General features: G+C 44.1%; 1 protein-coding gene across 1 annotated transcript in view; it reads right to left on the bottom strand.

Annotated features, from left to right (window-relative positions):
• The window catches only part of lama2 (laminin, alpha 2), a 160,936-nt gene that overhangs the window by 51,741 nt on the left and 94,195 nt on the right, over positions 1–15,000 (bottom strand). Inside the window, exons 28-36 of the mRNA XM_084484286.1 lie at positions 14,610–14,753; positions 9,501–9,677; positions 8,982–9,167; positions 8,683–8,801; positions 7,721–7,838; positions 4,852–5,010; positions 1,671–1,795; positions 1,441–1,527; positions 401–594 (exon numbers count right to left, since the gene is read on the bottom strand). Of these exons, the coding sequence (XP_084340412.1) occupies positions 401–594; positions 1,441–1,527; positions 1,671–1,795; positions 4,852–5,010; positions 7,721–7,838; positions 8,683–8,801; positions 8,982–9,167; positions 9,501–9,677; positions 14,610–14,753 (1,309 nt within the window). The remainder of the gene's footprint in view (positions 1–400; positions 595–1,440; positions 1,528–1,670; positions 1,796–4,851; positions 5,011–7,720; positions 7,839–8,682; positions 8,802–8,981; positions 9,168–9,500; positions 9,678–14,609; positions 14,754–15,000) is intronic.

The following is a 15,000-nucleotide window of genomic DNA, read 5'->3' on the forward strand; positions in this document are numbered from 1 at the left end:
CTATATAAATTCAATCTATTATTATTATTATTATTATAGATATATATGTAGAGATGTAGATAGAAAGCTATAGATAGATAGCTAGAGGTAGTATATAGATGATAGATAAATATATCTATCATATATCTACATATCTACATATATATAGTATATATATATATATATATATATATATATATATATATGCAGATAGATAGATAGAGAGATAGATAGATAGATAGATAGAGATGGAGACAGAGAGACAGACAGAAAGACATATATATATGTATATATATATAGTATATAAATAGCTGATAGATATATAGATATATAGCTGATAGATATATAGACATAGATAGATAGGTAGATAGATGGGTGGATAGATAGATATAAAGACATAGAGAGGTGTTTAGTGTCTTACAGGTAATCCCGGCAGGTCCACACACATGCCTCTCCATGCACTGGTGACACGACAGTCCAGTTGCCCCGCCCCTGCAACGGCATTGGCCGGTCTCGGGGTCACACGGCCCGGGGAGTGCCCCCCACTCGGAACACTTACACTCCTCGCACCGACCACCGGGCATCCGGGGGTTACCGTGGTAACCGCTAGCACACCTGGACAGCGGATTGGGGGATGAAAGAAAAGGGGGGGGGGGGGGGGGGGGTTAATGCAGTCATGTAGAGGGACCACAACACAGATACATACAGGCATGTCCCATCAATAGTTCCATGTGTGGTGATATGAATGAAGCTTGAATGCTATCGACAAAATGTCAAAGGACCCCCAGCTGGCATCACTTAAGCAGCTGAAACTGATTTTATTTTTTCTTTCTCCTGACGGGTCATTTCCTCGAGGCGTGCTCTGTGTCCGTGTGTGATTGCGCAACACTCCAGCCGACAGCAAATACTATTGATCCCACTGATGGCTGTCCTCTAAGTACTCCCGTAACGGCAAATTAAAGCCTCAAGGATCAATACACATCCGTCCCATCCGATACACACCTCTTCTGTCTGATCCGACTGAACACCGGACTGTGATATTTACTTTGGTCAGCTACAGCAGCTAGTACCGCTGGGCTAAAGGTTCAACCATTGATGTTGATTATGAAGCGATGGTCTAACGGTACTGCCTCCATATGGCATACTTAACACGTTAAAGAGGTGGGCAGCATGGGGGAAAACATAGTCTGGGGTTTTGATTTGATCCTTACGATTTGGTCGTCATGTACTTTCAGCTAGAAAGGTCAAATAAAAAAGGTACATTACGGTGGCTGAATATTTGAACACTGTATATGCTCATGTGTATGTCGATTGTTGTCTGAGGGCCACCATGCGTTGCCTACATCCCATAGTTCCTGTGTACTCAAATTGCATGGCGAACACAGGGCAGTTGATGGTAGTCAAATGATGTGGGTGGTGCCTCCTCACAGCGCGTGTGTTTGAGTGCGTTCAACATCGTACCTCTCACAATACTTCCCCTCGTGTCCTTCAGGACAGTCGGTACAGCGGTAGTCATCGAAGCTCTCCGACACGCAGCTGGGGCTGAAGCTAGCCAAACAACACAAAAGACGTACTCACTCAAAACCTGTATAAAACAGAGCATTCAGTGACGTAATAGCAGGTGTGGAAAGTAATGAAGACAAGGAGAGGAGAAAGAAAGAAAGTCAAGAGAAAGACAATAGGGGCCATACTTGTTTTCTGGGTTGGTGAGGGGGCATGCACAGGGCTTGCAGTCGTCATGGAAACCGCGAACCACGCCATAGTATCCAGGTGCACAGCTCTCGCACCTGGCGCCTTCCGTGTTGTCTTGACAGTTCTAGACACACACACACACAACCACACACACACACACAGAGGTGCATCAGTATACTGGGACCTTAAGGCTTTCCGTGCTCCGCGGTGAGTATTCATATTGCAACAGACCCAGATACACAACGAACACAGTCAGACGCACTTTCACATGCAGCCAGATACAACACAAGCACTTGCACACAGAGCAGTTGTTTCACATTTTTAGTTGAGTTACACTTGCATTTATAGATATGCTCATTATTATTAACCTTATTTACAACCAAATATTCATGTCTAGTTTGTAGTTTGACATCCGACTTAGACCACACTGACGTTGTTATGACACCTTTCAGCCTACACGTCTGCACTTCAGGGATCGACATTTTGAGGGACAGGAGCCAGAACTCCAGAACTGGATCCAAGGCATTTCATCCAATCATGACACGGCGTTAAGCATTTGCATTTAAATCAGCTGCCTTGGTTACGTATATATTGGGGGATATATTTTCATCAACATTGTGTCCTGACTTGGATTAGTTCAAATAACTTGGATGCACACAAAATGCGTGTGCACATAAACAGACAAACATGGCAATTGTACATCTAATGAAATGCACACTGTATACAATAACTTACAATGAAGATCAAGAACACAAACACAGCTGAAAAACTCTTAAAAAAAAAGCTTAAACACACTCACTCACACACACACACACACACACACACACACACACACACACACACACACACACACACAAAAGCAAACAAATAACCATTGACACGCCCCTGGGGCCCTGTCTTGCATGTTCATCGGGATTGTTGCAACAGGAACTTCAATTGGTACAACAGGAAGTTTCCTCTTAACGAGCCAAGTCATTTCCATTAACTTCCTGTGTTCCTTGTTACCACTAATTACCACAGAAAAAAACTTGTTTAGCATTTTTCAATTTCGCCCTGCTCTGCTCGAAAATGTTAACGATGTTGTGGGATGGATATGGAGGGAACAGAGGAAAACACAGCAGCCGCAAGGCAGAGAGAGAGAGAGAGAGCGAGAGAGAGAGAGAGAGAGAGAGAGAGAGAGAGAGAGCGAGAGAGAGAGAGCGTGAGAGAGACAGAGAATGATTGAAAAAGCAAGAGAGAGAAAGAGAGCGAGAGAGTGAAACAAGAGAGTGTAAAGAGATCGCGAGAGACCGAGAGGGCGAGAGAGAGAGAGTGAGCGCGTGAACAGTGGGTGGGTGGGTGAAGGAAAACAGATGGCTGTTCTGAACGGAGAGGCTTGTTGCGTCCCGTGGACCGTGCATCCTTGATGCTACCTCTGTGCCTTTTATTACGGGTCCCTTTCACCACATCGCCGCACGCCACGGCCGACGGGGATCCGTTCACATGCGTCGCTGCACAAGGCTTCCTTTGACAACGGGTAGGCAGTGGGGGTTACGCCTTTACATCTTAACCGAGTTCAGACCTCTAAATGTTGTAAAGGAGCGTTGAAAGCAGCCCGATGGGGGTGATAAGAGTCAGTGGAGGCGAGGGGAACTCTGAATAAAGGGACTGGCAGAGAGGGCGCTCTCAGAGGAGGGCTGAGGAGGAGAGAGACGGAAGAAAGAAAGAAAGAAAGAACAGTGAGGGAGAGGGAGGGGAATATGTTATCCAAGGAGATGTAGGTATAGATGGAGTGAGAGCAGGGGAACCCGGGCGTAGAGAGAATAGAAATAAATGTGTACCTCGCTTGGCTTGCTGGGTAACTCGCCATATTTCCCAATGATTCGCTTTGACAATGAGGATACGCCAAAGGGGGAAGGTACTGGGTCAAATCCCGACCCTGCAGCATGGGGTGGAGGCACACACTCGCCAACCAGAACAGGTCGACGTCCATCCCTCAAGCATGTGGGCGGTATTGATGACCACGGACCACGTCGACCGCATCAGTGTTTTTTTTATTCACGGCTCTGGCTTCTTCTCCCCGCTAATTGGTCCCAAAGACATTCCCAATAACCGCTGTGAGTTTAATACGTCCCTCCTCCCGCATAAGTAGCTTCTGTCCCAAAACGCACCCTTCCCTGGCAAAATCCCCTTCAGACAAGTCAAGCAAAGCCCACTTATACACGGAGCTCCTTGTCATAATTACAGCCTCAAATGGCAGAGGAATTAAAACGTCTCCAGTGTGTGACTTCCGGACAGCTAAAAATACCGACTTGAGCCGCCTCCGAGAGCCAACAACGCTCGACTCGCAGACGACGTGTTTCGTGGGTGGACGGGCCACGCCAGCGGCCAGCTTGTCACGGCGCTGCGTGAGACGCCCACGGCACACACACTTGCTCTGCATGGGTCCGATCGGCACGCCTGCGCTGCGCGTGAGCATGGCCACTGGACACTTAAAAAGCACTGCAACGACTCAATGGTTGTGCTTTGTGTTGTCATTCTTCATGGTTAAGAACGAGAGTAGAAACCTTTAGTAGCCGGTCACGCTACGTTAGTGTTTCACATCTGAAGGAGTGTCCCACCAGACTAAAAACACACGCTGGGTGAGTTGATTTGACCTTGAAATCACGCTAAGCAACATGCATTGACATCTGCGTGTTGTGTTGTTGTCTATGTTGGGGGGGGGGGGGGGGGGGGAGGAGGGGGTGGATGTTTAGTGTTGTCTTTGAGCAGTTGTGGAGGTGGAAGCGAAGCGGTGTTCTGATTACTGAGGACCACATGATAGGAGGACACCGAACCTGAATATGCTCTTTCTCATTAATCAGCATAGGGATAATTACAGCACACTGCTCTCTCTCTCTCTCTCTCTCTCTCTCTCTCTCATGCATATTGGCATATAGCCACACGCCACATACACACACACTCACCTTTAGTAGCTTCTTGACATATGGTAGCATGTAATAGAGCGATGCACACCGCACCGGTGCGCACACACACACACGCACACACACACACACACACACACACACACACACACACACACACACACACACACAATTACCCATTTATATGCACACACACACACACACACACACACACACACACACACACACACACACACACACACACACACAGACACACACACACACACACACAGCTTACCTGGCATATGGAGGTCTCGGGGTCACAGGTGCTGGAGTGGCCGCTACACTGGCAGCGCACACAGCTGCCCATGCCGGCCACACTGGGCTCTCGGGACCCCAGACCAGATGCTGGACCCACAGCCGTTCCCCGCAGGCGGTAGAACCCCGCCGCACACTCCTGGAACCGGGGAGGGAGACGGGGGAGGGAGACGGGGGGGAGGGGGGAGAGATACGAGGGAGGTAGACGGGGAGGGAGAGGGAGGAGGGAGACGGGGGAGGAGATGGGGGAGAGATGGGGTCATCCACACACATGGTTGGTTTTAGGGACAGGTGTAAAGTGGAGCAGGTAGGACAGACGGGCTGGAGGCTCGGACAGACAGGGAAACCCATGGTGTCGTAACACACCTTAGGAACACGCTAGCTCTTCCACGGGCCGTGGGTAGAGTCCTATATGTGTACATATATATTAATATTAATTACTGTATGTGTGCACTGGACACTCCGTCATACGCAGGTCATTAAGCATAAACAAAAACAATGTGCATAGCCCTAAGCAGACGTAATTAAACGTGATGCAACTGTTGACCACTCTGACACACGCACACGCACCCGCGACACGCGCACACACGCAATTAAGAGTTATTCCCTCCAGTAACTTTTAAATGGGCACACGTGCGCTCTTCCCACATCCCACACACACACATGCACGCAGCACGCAAGGCGCGCTCCTTCTCCTTTTCAGTAATAATTAATGGAGTCCATTTAAAGTGCCATCTGTTCCCTCTGCCGGTGCTAAACGCCCGTTTAAAAATACTTTATTAACAACGACGGCGGCTACAAATAGACCCGCCATCTGTCAGCCGGGCCCTGTGTGACCAAGGGCCAGCACAGTTTAGGCCCCCGCGTGCCTTTTGGGTCTAGGTGGTTGTCTACACCTATCTATAGCTTATTGTTCTACGTTGTTATCCACACCTATCTGAAGCTTATGGCTCTACGCTGTTATCGACACCTATCTATGGTTTATGGCTCTAGGTCATTATCTATATCTATCTAAGGCTTATGGCTCTAGGTTCTTATCTAAACCTATCTATAGATTATGGCTCTATATTGTTATCTATAGCTTATGGCTCTATGTTTTTATCTATCAGATCTATAGCTTATGGCTCTATGTTATAGTCTATAGCTCTCTAGATTATGGTCGTTATCTATATCTATTTATAGATTTATAGATATGGCTGTAGGGGAGGGGGGGGGGTCCATTTGTTTTAGAGCTAAAGACGAGCATCTGTTGGTATGGGGAAACTTGTATATAAAGAATATAAAGTAATATAACACAGAGTAGAATGTAAAGTACCTTACATTTAAGTGTGTGTATGTGGGTGGGTGTGTAAGTGAGATAGTGTGGAATCAGGAGCACAGAGAACAGCCTTTACATAATTCTCAGCCTGTGTATGATCATGTTTTTTGTATTCTCAAGACATTCATTCCCAACATTATTATTATCATGTCCAATTTTAATAACATCCTTAATTGAGCAATGTGTGTAGGTGGGAGAAACACAGTGTGTGTGTGTGTGTGTGTGTGTGTGTGTGTGTTAGAGAGACGGACAGTGTGTGTGTTTGTGTGTGAGAGAGACACACACACACACACACACACAGTGTGTGTGTGTGTGTGTGTGTGTGTGAGTGTGTGAGAGCGAGACAGTGTGTTTGTGTGTGTGTGTGTGTGTGTGTGTGTGTGTGTATGCATGTGTGTGTGTGTGTATGCGTGTGTGTGTGTGTGTGTGTGTGTGTGTGTGTGTGTGTGTGTGTGTGTGTGCATGTGTGTGCATACATGTGGTTGTGTGTGAATGCGTGGGTTAGTTAGGTCGTGCTTAATCCCTGTGAAGCGTAGGAAAAATTGGGGGTAAAAGACGCTACAGCGGCTTAATATTGTTTGGCAGCGAATGCAAATGAGAAACTGTGGCGGTGCACTGTCCGTGACCCTGTGTGTTTACCTCCGCTGAGCAGCGCTGTGTCTGCCTTTACTGGAAATACAGTGAGGTGGAACCTATTTGATTCAATCTACCGTAGGAGCCACGAATGGTGGGCAATAATTATGGTACTCAGAGGGAAGTGGCTGGGAATAGGTGGAGATGAAACGTAGAGCCAGAGAGAGAGAGAGAGAGACAGACAGACAGACAGACAGACAGACAGACAGACAGACAGACAGACAGAGAGAGAGAGAGAGAAAGAGATACAGAGTAGAAAGAGATGGAGAAGGCAGAGAGAGATACAGAGAGAAGGAAAGACCAATGTGTTGCTATGTTTTCTGATAACTGTTGCCAACAGCCTGGAAATGTAACTTTTGAGGCTATCATTAAGCTGTCAAATATGACAGGGATTTAAAGTAAAAACAGTGACATCATTGTTGGGGTTCAGCTGTAGTACGAATGTTGTTCAGCCCACCAGCCTAAGGAGGTTGTTTTCTGGCACATGGATGCATTCAAATACCAATTAGGGCCATTAAGGCTAATTAACGTTGTATTTCACATCATTGTGAAAACACAATCCGCTGTTACATTATTTAAATGAAATTCCATTTACTGATTCACTTGGCACTACATGAATAAGACAGAACTTGGTACTACCAACTCTAGTTTTACATATTTGAATGGCTCAAGGTGTGTGGGTGTTGGTTTAAGAGTGTGTGCAAGTGCATATATGTGTGTCTGTGTTAGTGCATGGGCGTAAGTGTTCATAATTCTGTGCATGTGTGCATACTTGTTAATGTGTGTGTGTGTGTGTGTGTGTGTGTGTGTGTGTGTGTGTGCGTGTGTGTGTGTGTGTGCGTGGGTGGGTGTGTGTGCGTGCATGTGTGTGCGCATGTGTGAGCGTGTGTGTACCAACCTCGCAGGACAGCCCAGAGTAGCCAGCAGGACATTCACAACTCTCAATCTGGTGGGCTCTCTCACTCTCTGTGTTGGGACGGCCCCCCTCTGCTACGGTCAGACTGATCTCTGATATACTGCAGAGAGAGAGAGAGCGAGAGAGAGAGCGAGAGAGAGAGAGAGAGAGAGTTTGTCTGTGTGCGCGGTGGCCTGGAGCGCGACATTTTGACAAATCCAAACCCTCACGGATGCAGCAGCAGAAACAGAGAGGCGGGAAAAGCCTTTCTGTCTGAGTTCCCCATCACTAGAGCAAACCCGCGGCGGCCCGCCGCCCCACTCCAGGTGTTTAACCTTTCCTCCTGAGTGGTTGTGTTCGGAAGAGCAGTACAGGTATAAATTGAATCATGCCATAAGTAAACAGTAAACAGAACAAGTTCATTATGAATGTTTATGACTGTGATACATTTATTTTCTATGGATATTTATGTAGGCTATTATTAAATCAATATTTTTTCAATGAGGTGTCATTGTTACTAATCCTCTCTCCGCTCACTCAGAGATTGTTTGACGTAGGCGATTACAGAGAGAGATGAGGTAAACATGGGCGTTTATGCACGGCAAAGAAACCAAGGATGCAAAGAGGATAAATTCAAACTTATTATCGGGGTCTCCTATCCATTAGACATATAGTTAGGATCATGAATGAATTGTGAAGGTTGTCAAGCTGCGGTCGTAAGATATTGTAATTATCGGTTTCTACTTTGAAGGTTTTATTCTCGTGCTTAAGCAAATGAAAGAACCACTTGCATTGAGAGGGAAATCTGTTTCGAGACATTATTGACACTTTCAAAACACTTTCGGATCTATTGATGGATCTAAACACTGGAAAAAACCTTGACAGGCTAACCCATTGCTATAAATGTATAAATTGTGTGTGTGTGTGTGTGTGTGTGTGGGGGTGTGTGTGTGTGTGTGTGTTACCGGCTGTGTCTCATTTGGTTTCCCTGTGAGGCCTTGATCAGTATGTAGTCCACGTAGAACAGAACGTCCATGAAATCTTCCCTGGTCATCGAGCGCCCATCAGCATGCTTCCATTCAGCCTGGACACACACACACACACACACACACACACACACACACACACAACACAAAGGAAGGGAATTAATACATTATGAGACATCAGTTAAGTTATGAAAAGTGTACATAGCAAAACCACAACAAGCTGGAATTATTTCTATAATTTTAAACTTTATATATCGCTCCATATCTTGATTACTTACCTCCGTCATGTCTATCTCGTGGCGGGTGAGCTGTCCAATCTGCAGCCCCGCTGTGTGACGCATCATCAGCAGGTCCTTGTTGGGCCCGCCCCTGACGAGGACCTGGGGCTCGTAGGAGGAGGAGCCTGTTTCCTCCCTGGCCTCGTAGTAGACGGCGTACTTGAGCTGTCCACCGTACGCTGTGATCTGCACATGGACCGAGTGAGGGAGGCTTAACACATGAATAAAGAACATATGAATATGGAGTACCCCCCCCCCCCCCCCCCCGTAACCCCCAAATTCAAGTTACCACTTCCTTTTAGCCTTTTCCTTCCACATTTGTATTGTTATCCTGAATGTAGGCGTCCATATTTATTTGCATGTTTGTTAAAAGAAAAAACCTCCCATTTGTACCCGGTCCGGTCTCTTTTGAGTTTGTGTGTACACCAGTTACAAATATAACCCCCGCTTACAGCCAGCAGGCCCGGCTCGACTCAATGTCACGTGTGTGTCCCTTAATCACAGGGCTGACGTCCTCACCATAGAGCCCTTGAACTGCTCCGGCAGCCTCCAGTAGTAGGGCTCGCTCAGGGCCTGGCTCACCAGGTCTGCGTGGACCAGGATCTCAGGGTGCTGGAAGCTCACCCCGGTGCGCGTCTCTGCACTGTTGGACTTGTCCACCAGGGGGAGCACCGTCTGCTCCGGTTTCAACATGAGCTTGACGAGAAATGAGATTGTCAAGAAACTTCATAATAGTCTGAGCTGGAAATTAGTTTCTTTGAGTAAAGGGGAAAGTGGTTTGAAGCACTGAGCAATTTATGCTGTGTGAAGAAAAAGAAGGATTTTCTTCATGAGGGCCTTGAAGAATATTCAACATTATATTATTATATATTGTAGTGAAAAGGTGATATCATTATGTTGTCACTTTTTAGCCATAACTGCTCTCTCCTTCTCCCATTCTGTTGATATTTCTTTGTAGGCCTACTTTATCTTTAGATTGATTTTAGCACCACACTTTCCATTTTCCCTTTATTTCTGTCTGTATGTCTACCTGTGTCCGTGTGTGTATGAGTGTGTGTGTGTGTGTGTATGTGTGTGTGTGTGTGGTGTGAGCATGTGTGTCGATTGCTATACCAATTTTCTGTGAATAATATAGGGTGTATTATTGACAGTGGGCTTTGGCCAAGAGGATGACTTCAGAAATAGAATCGCCTGCTGTCTATATCGCACTGACATTACCACTCTCTCCCTCCCTCCCTCCCTCTCTCATTCTCTCTCTCCCTCTCCCTTTCCATCTCTCTCTCTCTCTCTCCCTTCCTCCCTCCCTCTCTCTCTCACTCTCTCTCTCCTCTCTTTTTAGAATCCTGAAAAAAGATATGGGAACATTGAGGGAAATATTATTAGATGTATGATGCCATGTGGTGGAGCCTCTCTGAGGGCGCCATCTATTTACCATATCCACTGTGCACCGTGGCAGCTGTGGAAGTCCACCGTTATTGCATCAAAGTGGAGGCTCTTCCTGCCTCTGATATTTTCTGTCTTGCTCCCTGGCCCGCAATCTGAGAGAGTCTCAGATGCATAATGTGCTAATAAGTAAGTTATATTTCAAAGATATTCAGTCAGAGGTCAATAAAACAATCACAAGAACTCTTTTCAAGACTCCTAGTTTAAATATTGACTCTATGCCATCCGGTCTGCAGGTTTGATAGAAAATAAAATATGCATCCACATAACAGCAAAAAGTATTTTGACATATATTATACTGTATATAGGATACTCATATATATTCCTAAATGAATAACAAAGTTTCTCTAAAAAGTTGATGTTTCCTATTGTAATTAAGAATTGTTTATGCATGTTTATATTTAGATATTATAATTATATTATAATAATTTTATTTTTTATTCTATGGAGTTTGTAGAAGTTGATGGTTAACTTCCCAAATAGCACTTGGTGAGTTGTGTGTTCAACAACTATGTGTGTGTGTGTGTGTGTGTGTGTGTGTGTGTGTGTGTGTGTGTGTGTGTGTGTGTGTGCGCGTGTGCGTGTGAACTCTTTCAAACAAACCAAGCTAATGGATAACCCATTCTCGGTGCACGTGCATTGGCCTGTGTGTTGCCTTGCATGCTGCCGTTAGCTATTGTGCACACGCACACACACGTGCACAGCACTCTCTCCACTCAGTGTAATCTCACGACTCAGTGGTTCAGAGAAAATCTCCCTCTTTCCAATAAACCCCCCATATTCTTGCTCTTTTTTGCTCACTCCTCTCTTTCTCTCGCTCTTTCTTGCCCTTTTAATATACACTCTTTGTCTCCCTGCCTCAATTTGGAATTTATTTTGGAGCTCATTTTTTCTCGCATCTAGCCGTTCTTGCTGCTTTCTATTTAATTGTCTCTCTTGATCACTTTCCTTGCCCTCCATCTTAACCCTCTACCCCTCTCCTCAGCTGATCTGTCTCTCAGCCATACTCTCTCTCTCTCTCTCTCTCTCTCTCTCTCCTTTGCCAATCTTTCACTGTTCACAGACAAGCATTGTAACTGTTTATGTTGTTTACATGCAGCACTCAAGCGCAAAAGTACAGTGGTCACCATGGAAACCCCTGGTCTAGCCTCTGGTAACTGTTTTGCAGTTTGAAGATTTTTTTTATTATGAGAAGAATGAGGTAATAAAAAAGGAACATTGTTATTTATAAGTGTTCGATGATACCTTGTTGTTGCCAAAACTGAACTAGTTAGGATACACTGACTTGGATACAGTGCCATCTAACTAACAGATACTAGTTCCTCTAGTAAGACGTTCTTTGCATTGTTCATGGTTTGCTGAGACTTTTTTTTTTATACATATTGACAAAAAGCCAACCCTTATCTCAACTCCTCCCACGATTCTGGGCCTCTGTTTCTGATTGGCCGGAGGAATACCTATGAACCTATATGTGTATTAGGTACATAGGTACACACTGAATGTACACATATACACAGGAACAGGGACATGAAGACCAAGGCAGGGAGAGTGTCTCCTTAACATGATCATATTTAATAAATAAATGCATTGTACTCCTGCTTATGGTATGAAATGTGATGTCCTATCTATTCTTAAAGGACACATAATATTCCTGTGTTCATAGATGTATGGACATTGACATTGTTGTCAGAAGCGAAATGGCCTTGATAGAATAATGTAGCCAACATGGCTCATGACTCTATTCTTCTAAACTGTTGCACACCAGCTTAGGCAACAATGAATACACAAGAAGGCAAATCTTTCAAAACATATGCAAAATAAAATGAAAGGAAATTAATAAACTTCCAGAATCGGTAGCCAGTAGCTAATTCTGTTCTTTGTGTTTTACTTATTTATTTCCACCCATATTTATATGATTGCTTTTTCATCAAAAGCTGAAACCAAAAGCATATATTTAATTTGGCTGAATAGTATATTAACTTGTATATATCGTTCCTGAAAAAAAGAAAAGAAAAAGTAATAGGTAAGTTAAGTTAGCCATGTCATGTGATTATATTACGGCAAACTTGCCAGAACCCAGACTGAGAGCATTATGACAAGACCACTCTCCTCCAACAGAGACCAGCAGCCTCTCTGAGAGTCCTCTGGTTGGGGGTACTGTTAGGACCACCAGCCAGCCCTCCATCCCTCTCCAGCTACTGCACTGTATGCATGTGCAACTTCATCAAGTGGTTTATACTAAGGCTGTAAGAACCTTCAACTGTTTTGGAACAAAGCAATAATATTCTTAACAGATCTAATAACACTTCTATTTCCTCGATTTTGGTTAATAATAATTTTTTGTTTTTTTAGGATCCTTTACTTATTTCCAAAGCCTTTCATCTGTGTTTCTCTTCTGTTTGCAGTTACCATTCACTTGATTCTCCAAACACACCAGCCCTTTCAGCAATACCACACGTAACAGCTCTTTCTTTCAAAATAATAGACTGTTTGTGTATACCCTCTCTGAATTAAAGAGGGAACGCGCCCATGGACCTGATGGACTGGCGGCTAAGCGATGCTAGCATTAACTAGCTTCTCATGTATTATCTTATCCATTTGCTGATCTATTTAATGACAATCTCTGTCTACTAGTACAATGCCATCTATTTGGAAATCCACCAGAGTGACTCTTATTAAAGGATGGTATACCATTGAACTCAATAATTATAGACCAATTTCACGTATTAGTTCAATAGCCAATGTTTGCTTGATGTGAGTTTTAAAACAAAAACATATCAAGGAATACAATATTCTATCTTGCTCCTTATCTGGTTTCAGAACCCATTGTTCCACTACTGCTCTCTTAAAACTCACTAGTGATGTGTCTTCAGCCATTGCTGATGGTCAAATCACTGGTCCAATCCTTACAGATCTCACTAAAGCCTCTGATCCAGTTGATCACAACCTCCTCCTGGACAGGATGTTCTCCATCGGTGTGTCTCATCAGGCTCAGCGATGGCTTAATGCATACATCCATAACAGACGCCAATGTGTCGCTGCTCAGGGTATTGCCTTGGGTTGTTTGATTATTGAGCAGGGTGTCTTTGCATCTACTTTGTGCCCTCTCCTTTTTTCTATTTGTATTAATGAACTTCCACTGATCTCTTGTGACTGTAATGTTAGTTTGTCCCATGAATCTGGCCGACTCGTCTTTTGTTTCAAAGCTCCTGACAGGAGTAGCTTAGATCAACTTTCGTCTCTTTAAGTCATTGTTACTCGTTGATCTTAAAACGTCTTATGTTTGTCGTGTTGATAAGTAGTTCAAGTTCATTATTGTATGTATATTTCGGTTTACGTTGATCTATCTATGCATGTTTATTACAGTGTGTATGATACTGTGTTTATGTTCAGACTGCTAACTCAAAAAGGGCTTGGTTTCTGTTGGTCTGGTTCATGTGACGTTTGTTAGGACCCGTGGGAGCAGGTCTGCTGTGACAGTCTGATTACGTATCTGTACATGTGTAGTGTTTTGTTGTGATGTTTGTTGTGTTTCTCAAGGACCTCCTTGAAGACGAGGTGTTCTCTCAAAGGGTTTCCCTTCAATAAAGTTCCTGAAATCTGTATTGATGCACTACAGTTCTTGTTATGTTGTGTTAAGTCTTAACACAAGTCTATGTATTACAAAGGAACTGCCTGAATAGGTTTACCATGTCAACGTGTAATTTGCCTTCCATAATAGTTATGAACGGATATTTTATAGCTATGAACGGAGTCTCAGTGGTCGTATATATATATAATATGAATGAGTGCATGAATAAGCCTCAGATTTGCACCACAAACCATCTATTTGCTTTGTTCAAAGATAAGAACAGATCTTTCTCAGTTTGTAGTGAGTTATAAGTTATACAACTGCACCCAACATAGATTAACTAAATACTATCATCTAAAACATTAACAATAAAAGTTGAATTCAGATTTACATATAGATTGTACATGTTTAAATTAATGAATGATTGGTTGAATGATTAAATTATTGGACAAATGAAGGAAGGAAAAAATGTATGAAAAAACACATTTCCATGAATGGAAAATAATAATAATTCATTATTTAATTAATTAATTAATGGTTAAATGAAAAAATGGTTGGACACTGAATGACTAAACGAATGAACTAATGAATGATGAGTGCACGTTTTTACATACCGACATTCTGATGAGCCCTTGCTTCTCTGTGCAGGTCTGGGACAGGCCGTAGCAGTAACACTTGCTGCAGCCCAGTGGATTTTGCACCGACAGCCCAAAAGTGCCGGGCTTGCAATCCTCACAGCCGTGGCCCTCAACATTAGCCTAAAGAAAACACACAAACACCCACAGAAAAACACGTGACTCCTTGCAGTGCCAAAATAGAAAAAGGACAGACACACAGACAGACACACAGACGGGGAAAACCTGGTTATTCAAATCCTTTTTCAGAGCTGCTTGGACTGCTTGACAGACAGAAAGCCTCCCGCGTGTTGAAGGTTATGTGTTGACACCTCATGATAGGGAGCCCTATCGTTCACATGCACCGCATACATCATAGCTGAGTGTGTGT

This window comes from Micromesistius poutassou (genome assembly GCF_964030765.1).
Source record: "Micromesistius poutassou genome assembly, chromosome: 19".
Lineage (NCBI taxonomy): Eukaryota > Metazoa > Chordata > Actinopteri > Gadiformes > Gadidae > Micromesistius > Micromesistius poutassou.